At 62.6% G+C, this 12,301-nt stretch overlaps 1 protein-coding gene across 1 annotated transcript; it reads left to right on the forward strand.

Moving 5' to 3' along the window:
- On the forward strand, positions 1 to 12,176 carry WDR81 (WD repeat domain 81). Its single transcript, XM_012448343.3, has 10 exons — positions 1 to 3,655; positions 4,879 to 4,986; positions 5,202 to 5,392; positions 5,514 to 5,704; positions 6,364 to 6,529; positions 6,618 to 6,783; positions 7,791 to 8,480; positions 9,327 to 9,472; positions 9,791 to 9,970; positions 11,006 to 12,176. Exons 1-10 carry the CDS (start codon positions 1 to 3, stop codon positions 11,324 to 11,326), a joined length of 5,814 nt encoding a protein of 1,937 aa, XP_012303766.2. The 3' UTR covers positions 11,327 to 12,176.
- The last annotated feature ends 125 nt before the right edge of the window (positions 12,177 to 12,301 follow it).

Genomic DNA, 12,301 nt, shown 5'->3' on the forward strand with positions numbered 1-12,301 from the left:
ATGGCCCAGGGGAGCGGGGGGCGGGAAGACACCCCGAGCACCCCAGCCGGGGCCTGGTATCCGCTCGCAGGCCCAGATATGCAGGAGCTGCTCCGGAGCGTGGAGAGAGACCTGAGCATCGATCCCCGGCAGCTGGCGCCGGCCCCGAGGGGCAGCCACGTGGTGGCCCTGGTGCCTGCGCGCTGGCTGGCCAGCCTCCGCGATCGCCGGCTGCCCCCGGGCCCCTGTCCCCGCGCCGAGGGCCTGGCAGAAGCGGAAGTCCGGACTCTCCTGCAGCGCTCGGTGCAAAGGCTGCCCCCCGGCTGGACGCGTGTGGAGGTGCATGGGCTGCGGAAGCGGAGACTATCCTACCCTCTGGGCGGGGGCTTGACCTCGGAGGACGGGCCCTGCGGCCCCGAGACCCTCACGCGCTTCATGCAGGACGTCGCTGCCCAGAATTACCGCAACCTGTGGCGCCACGCATACCACAGGTACGCTCAGCCCTACAGTCGCAGCCCTGCGCCCTCGGCAGCCCCTGCCTTGGAGTCAGTACGGCAGGCTCTGCAGAGAGTCTACGGTTGCTCCTTCCTGCCAGTGGGTGAAGCCACCCCGTGCCCATCACATGCCAGGGAAGGTCCCTGTCCCCCTCGGGGTGGCCCTGCTTGCCCCAGTCTTTTACGGGCTGAGGCCTTGCTGGAGTCCCCGGAGATGCTGTATGTGGTTCACCCTCACCTGCCATTCTCCCTCCATGACGTGGTCACCTTCAGTCCCGCCAAGTTGACCAACAGCCAGGCCAAGGTGCTGTTCATTCTCTTCCGTGTGCTGAGGGCCATGGATGCCTGTCACCGCCAGGGGCTGGCGTGTGGGGCCCTGTCTCTGCACCACATCGCGGTGGACGAGAAGCTTTGCAGTGAGCTACGGCTGGACCTGAGTGCCTATGAGAGGCCAGAGGAGGACGAGAGCCAGGAGGCCCCCGTGGCAAGGGGTGAGGTGGGCAGGAAGTCTGAGGAGGAGCGGGCAGGGCAGCCTGGGCCACCCCCTGGCCAGGAGGAACTTGGCGGCCTGGTGCTAGACTGGGTGCACGGCCGCATCAGCAACTTCCACTACCTCATGCAACTGAATCGGTTGGCGGGCCGGAGGCCGGGGGACCCCAACTACCACCCTGTGCTGCCCTGGGTGGTGGACTTCACCATGCCACACGGGCGCTTCCGAGACCTGCGCAAGTCCAAGTTCCGTCTCAACAAGGGGGATAAGCAACTGGACTTCACCTACGAGATGACGCGGCAGGCGTTCGTGGCAGGGGGTGCGGGCGGCGGGGAACCCCCCCACGTTCCCCACCACATTTCCGACGTGCTGTCAGACATCACATACTACGTGTACAAGGCTCGGCGCACTCCTCGCGCGGTGCTCTGCGGGCACGTGCGGGCGCAGTGGGAGCCGCACGAGTATCCGGCCAGCATGGAGCGGATGCAGAGCTGGACCCCCGACGAGTGCATCCCCGAGTTCTACAGCGACCCCTCCATCTTCCGCTCCATCCACCCCGACATGCCCGACCTGGACGTGCCGTCCTGGTGCGGCTCCAGCCAGGAGTTCGTGGCTGCCCACCGAGCCCTGCTGGAGAGCCGGGAGGTGTCCCAGGACCTGCACCACTGGATTGACCTCACGTTTGGCTACAAACTCCAGGGCAAGGAGGCGGTCAAGGAGAAGAACGTGTGTCTGCACTTGGTGGACGCCCACACGCACCTGGCCAGCTACGGGGTGGTGCAGCTCTTCGACCAGCCTCATCCGCAGCGCCTGGCCGGGACTCTTGCCCTCCTGCCCGAGCCTCCACTCATTCCCAGGCTGTTGATTGAGACCATCCAGGAGACCGAGGGCCGGGAGGACCCGGGACAGCTTCCAAATGGGGTGGGCCGGCCAGTTTTAGAGGCCACTCCCTGTGAGGCTACCTGGGCCAGTGACAGGCCAGTGGCAGGAGAAGAGGACTTGGAGCAGGCCACAGAGGCTCTGGATTCCATTTCCCTTGCTGGGAAAGCAGGGGACCAGCTGGCCACCTCCTCCGGCCAAGCGGCCCCTGGCCTTCTGTCTTTCTCGGTGGCCTCAGCCTCTCGTCCAGGCCGCAGGAATAAAGCTGCTGGGGCAGACCCCGGGGAGGGCGAGGAGGGGAGGATTCTTCTTCCCAAGGGCTTCCACCCTGTGCAGGCCCTGGAGGAGCTGGAGAAAACAGGCAACTTCCTGGCCAAGGGCCTCGGGGGCCTATGGAAGGTGCCTGAGCAGCCCCGGGGTCGGCCGGCCGTCCCGCTGCAGCACCTGTTCCACAGGGATATGCAGGCACTGGGCGTCCTGTTGGCGGAGATGGTGTTCGCCTCCAGGGTGCGGACGCTGCAGCCCGATGCACCTCTGTGGGTGCGCTTCCAGGCCGTGCGGGGACTCTGCACACGCCACCCCAAGGAAGTCCCTGTGTCTCTGCAGCCCGTGCTGGACACGCTCCTGCAGCTGAGTGGCCCTGAAGGCCCCCTGGGAGCAGAGAGGGGCAAGCTGGACCGACTGTTCGAGTACAGACCTGTCTCCCAGGGACTGCCCCCGCCCTGCCCTGGCCAGCTGCTCAGCCCCTTCAGCTCCGTGGTTCCCTTCCCGCCCTACTTCCCTGCGCTGCACAGATTCATCCTCCTGTACCAGGCGAGGCGTGTGGAGGATGAGGCGCAGGGGCGCGAGCTGGTGTTTGCTCTGTGGCAGCAGCTGGGCGTGGTGCTGAGTGACATCACCCCTGAGGGCCTAGAGATCCTGCTGCCCTTCGTGCTGTCACTCATGTCCGAGGAGCACACGGCTGTGTACACTGCCTGGTACCTGTTTGAACCGGTTGCCAAGGCACTGGGCCCCAGAAATGCCAACAAATACCTCCTGAAGCCTCTCATCGGTGCCTACGAGAGCCCCTGCCATCTCCACGGCCGCTTCTACCTGTACACCGACTGCTTCGTGGCTCAGCTGATGGTGCGGCTGGGGCTGCAGGCCTTCCTCACTCACCTGCTGCCCCACGTCCTGCAGGTGCTGGCAGGCACGGAGGCTTCCCAGGAGGAGACCAAGGACCTGGCGGCGGCTGCCGAGGACGAGGAAAGCGGGCTGCCCAGGGCCGGGCCGGGCTCCTGTGCTTTTGGGGAGGAGATTCCCATGGATGGGGAGCCTCCCGCCTCCTCGGGCCTGGGGCTCCCAGACTACACGTCTGGCGTCAGCTTCCACGACCAGGCTGACCTCCCTGAGACAGAGGACTTCCAAGCCGGGCTCTATGTAACTGAGTCTCCACAGCCCCAGGAGGCTGAGGCTGTGAGTCTGGGCCGACTGAGTGACAAGAGCAGCACCAGCGAGACCTCCCTGGGCGAGGAGCGGGCTCTAGACGACGGGGCCACCCCCATGGACAAGAGCAGCCTCCAATCAGGCGACAGCAGCCAGGACTTGAAGCAAAGCGAGGGCTCAGAGGAGGAAGAGGAGGAGGACGGCTGCGTGTTGTTAGAGGAGGAGGAGGGGGAGCAGGAGGAGATCACCGGGGCATCTGAGCTCACTCTGTCCGACACGGTGCTGTCCATGGAGGTGGTTGTGACCGGCAGCAGTGGGGGAGACGGGGAAGGACAGGAGGAGCCGCTGCCAGAGCAGTCAGAAGGCAAAGAGCAGAAGATCCTCCTCGGTGAGTTCCCAGGTCTGGGGTTGTCAGCCAAAACACCTCCTACTTCTCCCTGCACCCTTGCAGAGCACCTCCTCTGTGCCAAGCAGTGGATCGAGCCAGGTCTACCTGCAACACAGATGCAGGCCTGCCTTCATGCAGCTCACACCCAGTGGACGAGAGGCTGCAGTGTAGACGGTCTTAAGCACGTGCGTTATGTTAGTGCCGTGAAGAACAAGGCTTCGTTCCTGCTAGGGAGTGGAACTTGGCGCTCTTCAGCTGGGCGCAGTGGCTCACGCCTGTAATCCCAGCACTTTGGGAGGCCGAGGAGGGAGGTTCACTCGAGGTCAGGAGTTTGAGACCAGCCTGGCCAACATGGTGAAACCCCATCTCTACTAAAAATACCAAAATTAGCCGGGCGTGGTGGTGGGCACCTGTAATACCAGCTACTTGGGAGGCTGAAGCAGGAGAATCTCTTGAACCTGGGAGGCGGAGGTTGCAGTGAGCCAAGATCACGCCACTGCACTCCTGCTTGGGTGAGAGTGAGACTCTGTCTCAAAAAAAAAAAAAATTTTTTTAAATTAGCCGGGTGCGGTGGTAGGTGCCTGTAGTCTTACCTACTCAGGAGGCTGAGGCCGGAGAATCATTCGAACCTGGGAGGTGGAGTTTGCAGTGTGCCAAGATCGTGCCACTGCATTCCAGCCTGGGCAACAGAGTAAGACTGTCTCGAGAAAAAAAAAAAAAAGCTGCCTTTTCATCTGGTTTTCAGGGGTCAGAGCAGGCTTCCTTAAACACAGAGACAGTTGAGGTTCAAGCAGGAGTCGGAAGTAGGAAGGCAAAAACGGGCAAAAAAAAAAAAAATCTGAAGGCGAGGTAACAGCGCGCGTGAGGCTGTGAGGCTGTTATGTTCCCTTAAAGAGGAGAAGCAGGGAAAGGCCATTAAGGGGAGACTGAGGGAGTGGAGGGAAGAGAGGCTGGAGGGAGGGAGCGAGGGCCTGCCCGGCCTTGTTAAGGAGCTTCAGAAGACCCACTGGCAGGAAACATGCTTCACGTGGTGTCTGAGGCGGGGAGGCCAGGTCTGAGCAGCTCTGCTGCTGTTGCATGGAGGGGGTGATGTGGGGCCGCTGCCCGGGCTGGGCTCTGGGCACAGCTGTGGCCGGGGTGGTTGAGTGGGGTGCCGTGGGGCGGGGCGGCAGGAGTGATGAGCCCTGCTATCTGAGGTGCTCAGGACCTGCTCCCGCTCCCAGACACAGCCTGCAAGATGGTCCGCTGGCTGTCTGCCAAACTCGGCCCCACAGTCGCCTCCCGCCACGTGGCCCGGAACCTGCTGCGCCTGCTGACGTCTTGTTATGTTGGTGAGGAGGCCTGCGGTCGGTGCTGGAGAGGGGCTTCTCCCAGGCCCTCTGCCCATCTCCAGCAGGTCCTGGGTCCCAGTCTGTAAGTGGCCGCCTTGAGTAGGGCAGGAGCAGACCACAGGCTGGAGGGAGCTCACGTGGCCAGCACAGCCCTGCAGGGCCAGCCCCTCCCGCCTGCCACCGGCGACTCAGGGCTGCCGGGCCTTCCTCGGCAGGGCCCACGCGGCAGCAGTTCACCGCCAGCAGTGGCGACAGCCCCCCACTGAGCGCCGGCAACATCTACCAGAAGCGGCCGGTGCTGGGCGACGTGGCATCGGGGCCGGTGCTCAGCTGCCTCCTGCACCTTGCGCACCTGTACGGGGAGCCCGTCCTCACCTACCAGTACCTGCCCTACATCAGCTACCTGGTCAGTTGCTGGCTGGGCAGCCCGGGGCTGGGAAGGCCGAGGACCTGAGGGCCAGCCCGGGGCCTCTGGGGTCCCGGGGGTCCATGGGGCTGCCTGGCCCTCATCTGCTCGGTGGCCCTAGGTGGCCCCAGGGAGCGCCTCAGGCCCCAGCCGACTGAACAGCCGTAAGGAGGCAGGGCTGCTGGCCGCGGTGACGCTGACTCAGAAGATCATTGTGTACCTCTCGGACACCACGCTCATGGACATCCTGCCCCGGATCAGCCACGAGGTCCTGCTGCCCGTGCTCAGCTTCCTCACGTCCCTCGTCACGGGGTAGGCCCCGCCCCACCCGATGTAGGGGGAGCTGCCCAGTGGAGGGGCTCCCAGGAGGGGCTGGGAAGCTTAGGGGAGAGGAGCCAACACTGGGCGAGGCAGCATGAATCCTGGTTTTGAGCCCAGCTGTGTGACCCTGAGCAAGCCACACCCTTTTCCTGTGCCTCAGTTTCCTCATTTGGTTTGGACCAGTTGGTCTTTGAGCTCGTTTCATTTAAAGCTTTTGATATGGCCAGGTCAGGTGGCTCACGCCTGTAATCCCAGCATTGTGAGAGGCCGAGGCAGGAAGATTGCTTAAGTCCAGACCAGCCTGGGCAACAAAGTGAGATCTCGTCTCTAAAAATATAGGTCAAGTGGGGGTGGATCAGTTGAGGTCAGGAGTTTGAGACCGGCCAGGCCAACATGGTGAAACCCCGTCCCTACTAAAATTACGAGAAAAAATTAGCACCTGTAGTAACAGCTACTCGGGAGGCTGAGGCAGGAGAATCGCTTGAACCTGGGAGGCGGAGAGGTTGCAGTGAGCTGAGATCCCACCACTGCACTCCAACCTGGGTGACAGAGCGATACTATCTCAATCAATCACAATCAATAAAGGTTTTGATAGATTCTGGTCACGTCCTGCAGAGCTGGGGGCTGGAACTCACGAGCTCTGTCTCCAGGTTCCCAAGTGGTGCCCAGGCGCGGACCATCCTGTGTGTGAAAACCATCAGCCTCATCGCACTCATCTGCCTGCGTATCGGACAGGAGATGGTCCAGCAGCACCTGAGCGAGCCAGTGGCTGCCTTCTTCCAAGTCTTCTCTCAGCTGCATGAGCTTCGGCAGCAGGTGCGCGGACCTGTGAGGCAGGGCGGGCCGGGGCGGGTCCGTTGACCCGGCTGACCCTCCCCCCACCCGTCGTGCATCTTGCTCACAGGATCTGAAGCTGGACCCCACAGGCCGCAGCGAGGGCCAGCTGCCAGAGGTGGTCTTCTCCGACGGGCAGCAGCGGCCTGTGGACCCCGCCCTCCTGGACGAGCTGGAGAAGGTGTTCACCCTGGAGATGGCATACACAATCTACGTGCCCTTCTCCTGCCTGTTGGGTACTGCCCCGTCGCATCCCCTTGCTCAGACTTTGTGGCTGGCTCCTCCCTTGGGAGGCCCTATTCTCTGCCCTTCCCCTAGAGTCCGCAGTGGGTTCTAAGCAGTTTTTTGGGTGAGAGCAAAGGGATTTGGCCTCAGACTCCTACCCCCAAGGGGACATACAAACAGGGACTGGGCATTAGCCAGCAAGAGAGGCCCAGGAGCCAGCCTGCAGCGTCCCCGGGGAAGGCAGGAGAGGCACGGCGGTGGACTGGCGGTCTCTGGGAGAGGGCGAGACAGAAGGAGTGGCCTCCTGTTTCCGAAGCTTCCCCTCTGGGCCTGCCGAGCGCTGTGCTGATCGGTGCAGGGTATCATCTCCCCAGAGAGGACCAGCAGCCCTGTGGTTAGACGTGTGATCGCCCCGACACTGAAATCTAAGCTTTGGGAGGGCAGTGCCCCACCTGTCTTTCCGTGTTCTATTTCCTTTTTTTTTTTTTTGAGTTGGAGTTTCGCTCTTGTTACCCAGGCTGGAGTGCAATGGCGCGACCTCGGCTCACTGCAACCTCCGCCTCCTTGGTTCAAGCAATTCTCCTGCCTCAGCCTCCCGAGTACCTGGGACTACAGGCGCACGCCACCATGCCCAGCTAAATTTTTTTGTATTTTTTTTAGTAGAGACGGGGTTTCACCATGTTGACCAGGATGGTCTTGATCTCTTGACCTTGTGATCCACCCGCCTCGGCCTCCCAAAGTGCTGGGATTATAGGCGTGAGCCACCGCGCCCGGCCAACCATGTTCTATTTCTAGTGCCCAGCGCGGCACAGCACATATAGAGGACGCGCATGTGTATATCACAACAGAATAAACCCACATTTCACCGGGGAGGAAGCAGGCTCAGAGACACAGTTACTTGCTCCGAGTTGCACAGCCAGTACCTGCCCCATCTTCTGTGGTTCCCGAGTCCTCGGATGGGTGATGGCCGCCACCTGTCGTCCTCCCTAATCTCGGAACTTCTACCACTCCCATCCAGGTGACATCATCCGGAAAATCATCCCCAATCATGAGCTGGTTGGGGAGCTGGCGGGGCTGTACCTGGAGAGCATCAGCCCGAGCAGCCGCAGCCCTGCCAGCGTGGAGCCCACCGTGCCCAGCACGGGCCCCGAGTGGGACCCCCAGGGCGGACGCTGCCCCCAGGACGACGGCCACTCAGGGACCTTTGGGAGCGTCCTGGTGGGAAATCGAATCCAGATCCCCACTGACTCTCAGCCCGAGAGCCCCGGGCCTCTGGGCCCCATCTCGGGGGCGGGCGGCGGGGGCCTGGGCGGCGGGAGTGAGGACAACGCCCTGAAGCAGGAGCTGCCGCGGAGCGCCCACGGGCTGAGTGGAAACTGGCTGGCCTACTGGCAGTATGAGATTGGCGTGAGCCAGCAGGATGCCCACTTTCACTTCCACCAGATCCGCCTGCAGAGCTTCCCGGGGCACTCGGGGGCTGTCAAGTGTGTGGCCCCCCTCAGCGGCGAGGACTTCTTCCTGAGCGGCAGCAAGGACCGGACCGTGCGCCTCTGGCCGCTGTACAACTACGGGGACGGCACCTGTGAGACGGCCCCGCGCCTGGTCTACACCCAGCACCGCAAGAGTGTCTTCTTCGTGGACCAGCTTGAGGCCCCGCAGCACGTGGTGAGCTGTGATGGGGCTGTGCACGTCTGGGACCCCTTCACAGGTGAGAGGGCTCAGCTGCGGCCTGTTCTGGGGTTGTTCCTGCGGCCACCAGGCCTCCGGGAAGGGGGCCCGGGGGTGGGGGTGTCATGCCCTGGAACCTGCCTAGAAGAACAGTTAGGGCTCAGAATCTGTTCCGCTTGGGTCTGCGTCGGCTCCACTGGCTTAGCTGCCGAGTGGCCCTGAGCGAGGTCCTGTTGCTGAAGCGTCCACTGCCATCTAAACTGAGAGCTCACGGAGAGTTTTGGCTTCATGTGTGGCAGATGGTATTTATTTCACCAATGGGGGTTTATTTTTTGGCGTCACCATAGGGAGAAATAAGGTTAAAAGAGGGGAAGGGGTAGTGTCAGGGCAGACAGAGGGAGGGGGCACTGGGTCAGCAGCACTGTGCAGAGAGAGGAGGTTGCTTTGGGGATGGGAGCCTGGCCTGGCCGTGGAGGCAGGAAGGAGGGAGGGTTAGGAAACATGTTTAGGCCAGACGCGGTGGCTCACGCCTGTAATCCCAGCACTTTGGGAGGCCAGGAGTTCAAGACCTGCCTGGCCAACATGGCGAAACCCTGTCTTTACTAAAAATACAAATATTAGCTGGTCATGGTGGCAGCGCCTGTAATCCCAGCTACTTGGGAGGCTGAGGCAGGAGAATTGCTTGAACCCGGGAGGTGGAGGTTGCAGTGAGCCGAGGTTGCACCACTGCACTCCAGCCTGGGCGAAAGAGCAAGACTCCGTCTTCAGCATTTCCTAAGGCTCCCTGGGGGCTGGGAGGCAGGTATGGGGTGAGCTAGCGGGTTAGAAGCGGCCGGAGCTCTTCCAGCAGCTGCTGGCCCCAGATCCACTGGCCTCTCCTCCCCAGGGAAGACCCTTCGTGCAGTGGAGCTGCTGGACAGCCGGGTGCCCCTGACGGCGGTGGCTGTCATGCCCGCCCCCTACACCAGCATCACCATGGCCAGTTCCGACTCCACCCTGCGCTTTGTGGACTGCAGGAAGCCTGGCCTGCAGGTCAGAGGGCATCCAGCACCCTGAGCACTTGCCTGGTTCTCTCGGGACCTGGCAGGGAGGAGAGACTCCCCAAAAACGGAAAGCCAGGATGTTGTTGGGGCGCTAGTTACTTTCTCTTTGGTGCCAGCTCACCCACAGCGGCACCCCCTGGGAGGCAGGACCCCAGTCTGTGAGGGGGGTGGCGTTCTGGGCTTGTCCTGCCCCTCCATGAGGGTCCCAGCTCAGGCCTTCCTGCCGTGTGGGCTGCGGTGGTGAGTAGGGCCTCGGGGAGTGGGGGTCGGAAGGTCGGGCCTCAGCTCAGCCGTCCTCTCTCTGCAGCACGAGTTCCGCCTGGGCGGTGGGCTGAACGCCGGGCTTGTCCGCTCCCTGGCGGTCAGCCCCAGTGGCCGGAGCGTCGTGGCCGGCTTCTCCTCGGGCTTCATGGTGCTCCTGGACACCCGCACGGGCCTGGTTCTGCGAGGCTGGCCAGCCCACGAGGGGGACATTCTACAGATCAAGGTGATGGGCCGGGTCCCCTTCCCCTTACCGCCCAGCCCCCCCTCCCTGTTCCGTCATCACCCCTGCTTGGGGCCTGCCTGCCTGGGGACAGGCTCCAGCCGGTGTGTCTTATATACCTGGCGGAGGATCGATGGGCAGGGAGGGAGGAGCAGGTCTCGCCGCAGGGGACTCGGCAGGCGGCAGGCCGTGGGGGTGGGAGCCACGGGGGCTGAGCTGACCCTGTCAGATGTTCTAATGAGTAACCCTTGTCCATATTTGTCTTGTTAGGAGGATCAGGGGTCAGGCCCTGTCCGTGACCCAGTTTGGGTTAAATAAGCTCAGCTGGGAGGCTGTTTACTGCCCTCAAACCACTGAGCAGAGTCCACGGCCTGCTGGGCTGTCCTGGCAAGGGCAGGGGCACACCTGAGCATGGGGATCCTGCCCCCGCCTCCTCCCCTCCCCCACCCTGTTCTCAATCACAGGCCTCAGGGAGCTGCTCAGGGAGGCCCAGGAGGGGAGGAATGGGGAGGATTTCTGCAGGCAGCTGGGGCTTTCCTCCCGTTGTGGCCCCGCTGAGAGCAGGCTGTGGCTGGCTCCCTCCCGGGCCCTGGGAACCCTGAGCTCCAGGGGCCTCTAAATTCTAACTTTCCAAGAGTGCGTCAGAAGGCTCTGGGGTCAGCCTGGGTGTTAATCCTGGCTCTGCTGCTTCCTGGCCCTGTGACCGTGGTGTGGTTACGTCACGTCTCTGAGCCTCAGTTTTCCTCTCTGTAAAATGGGGACAATGGCCGCACCTACCACATAGGGTTGCCATGAAGGTCACATGCTCGCTCAGCACAATGCTTGTATGTGACTCTCAAGTTAGAGTGACCACTGGGTTACTGATGCTGAGTGTATTCAAATGAACCAGGCTGAATATGGCATGGGAGGGTGGCGGCCTGTCACCCACCTAGGACAGCCTGTCTTCCTGGAGAGACTGCAAGGGAAATGAAGGCCTCGGGGCTCCGGGGTGTGCAGAAGGACCCGGGCCCGGGCTGAGGCTCCCCTCTCCTGGGACAGGCGGTGGAGGGCAGTGTCCTGGTCAGCTCCTCCTCTGACCATTCCTTGACCGTGTGGAAGGAGCTGGAGCAGAAGCCCACGCATCACTACAAGTCGGCATCCGACCCCATCCACACCTTTGACCTGTACGGCAGCGAGGTAATCACTGGCACCGTGTCTAACAAGATCGGCGTCTGCTCCCTGCTGGAGCCGCCCTCCCAGGCCACCACGAAGCTCAGCTCTGAGAACTTCCGCGGCACGCTCACCAGCCTGGCCTTGCTGCCCACCAAACGCCACCTCCTGCTGGGCTCCGACAACGGGGTTATCCGACTCCTGGCATAGGCTGGGGCCAGAGCTGGCCAGGCAAGGGTGGGGAAAGCATTCTCCGGGGAGTGAACCCTTGCCCTGTTCCCCAGCAGCAGCTCCCTCCAGGGAGGCCCTGGGCCCCACACCCTGGGTGCCCACATGGCCTGCCAACCAGGGCCCCCCACTGGGGTCAGGGAGTCCTGGCCCCTGAATCGCCAGAGCCAGCAAGGCTGCCAGAGGGGTCTCATTCATGGCCTGGGGCCATACTGCTCCTAGCAAGTGGGAAGTGAGAGCAGGAGGAGGGACGGCTGCCTTCATTTCTACCCAGCTCTGCCCTCCGGTCCACATGAGGACAGGGAAGCTCAGCCCTGCCCGGCCAGTCTCTAGCCCCTCAGCCCCCACTGGGCGCTCTCTGCCCCGTCCCTCCAGGACAGGGGGGCCGCCCCAGTCCGGGTGCTGATGGTGCTTGGATTCCAGCCTGAGGAGGCTGGCCACAGTCCAGGAGCTAAGCGCCTTGGTCTGCGGTTCAAGTGTCCAGCCATCCAGGGCCTGGCCAGGGTGGGACCAGGAGGGGAAGGAGGAAAGAGAAGGTGCCCTCTGCCAGCGGCCCTCGGCCTCCAGGAATGAGCCCATGCCTCGCCTCCCACCCCTAACCACAGTGTTTGTGCCTTGAGCTGAGGAGGCAGCCCCTGGGCCCTGAACCCCTGCTGGGCTCCATGACCCTGAGCGGAGGCGTGAGAAGAACCATCTCTGCACCTCGGATCTCGGCACCTCAGCCTCACATTCGAGAACGGAGCTGAGGCCTGGGGTGGCGCTGCTGCCTCCTCACAATTTGCAATAGATGTAAATATGACCAATAAATCCTTTAGAAGGGCCGCGGGATGAACTGAGGCTTGTCTCGTGTGTTTTTCCAAGAGATGCGGCCTCACCGTGTATGTGGCCCAAGCCGGCCTCCAACTCCTGGGCTCAAGCGACCCTCCCGCCTTGGCCTCCCAGAGTGTTGGGATTACA

Source organism: Aotus nancymaae, unplaced genomic scaffold (assembly GCF_030222135.1).
Source record: "Aotus nancymaae isolate 86718 unplaced genomic scaffold, 86718_ANA_hifiasm-v0.15.2.pri h1tg000018l, whole genome shotgun sequence".
NCBI lineage: Eukaryota > Metazoa > Chordata > Mammalia > Primates > Aotidae > Aotus > Aotus nancymaae.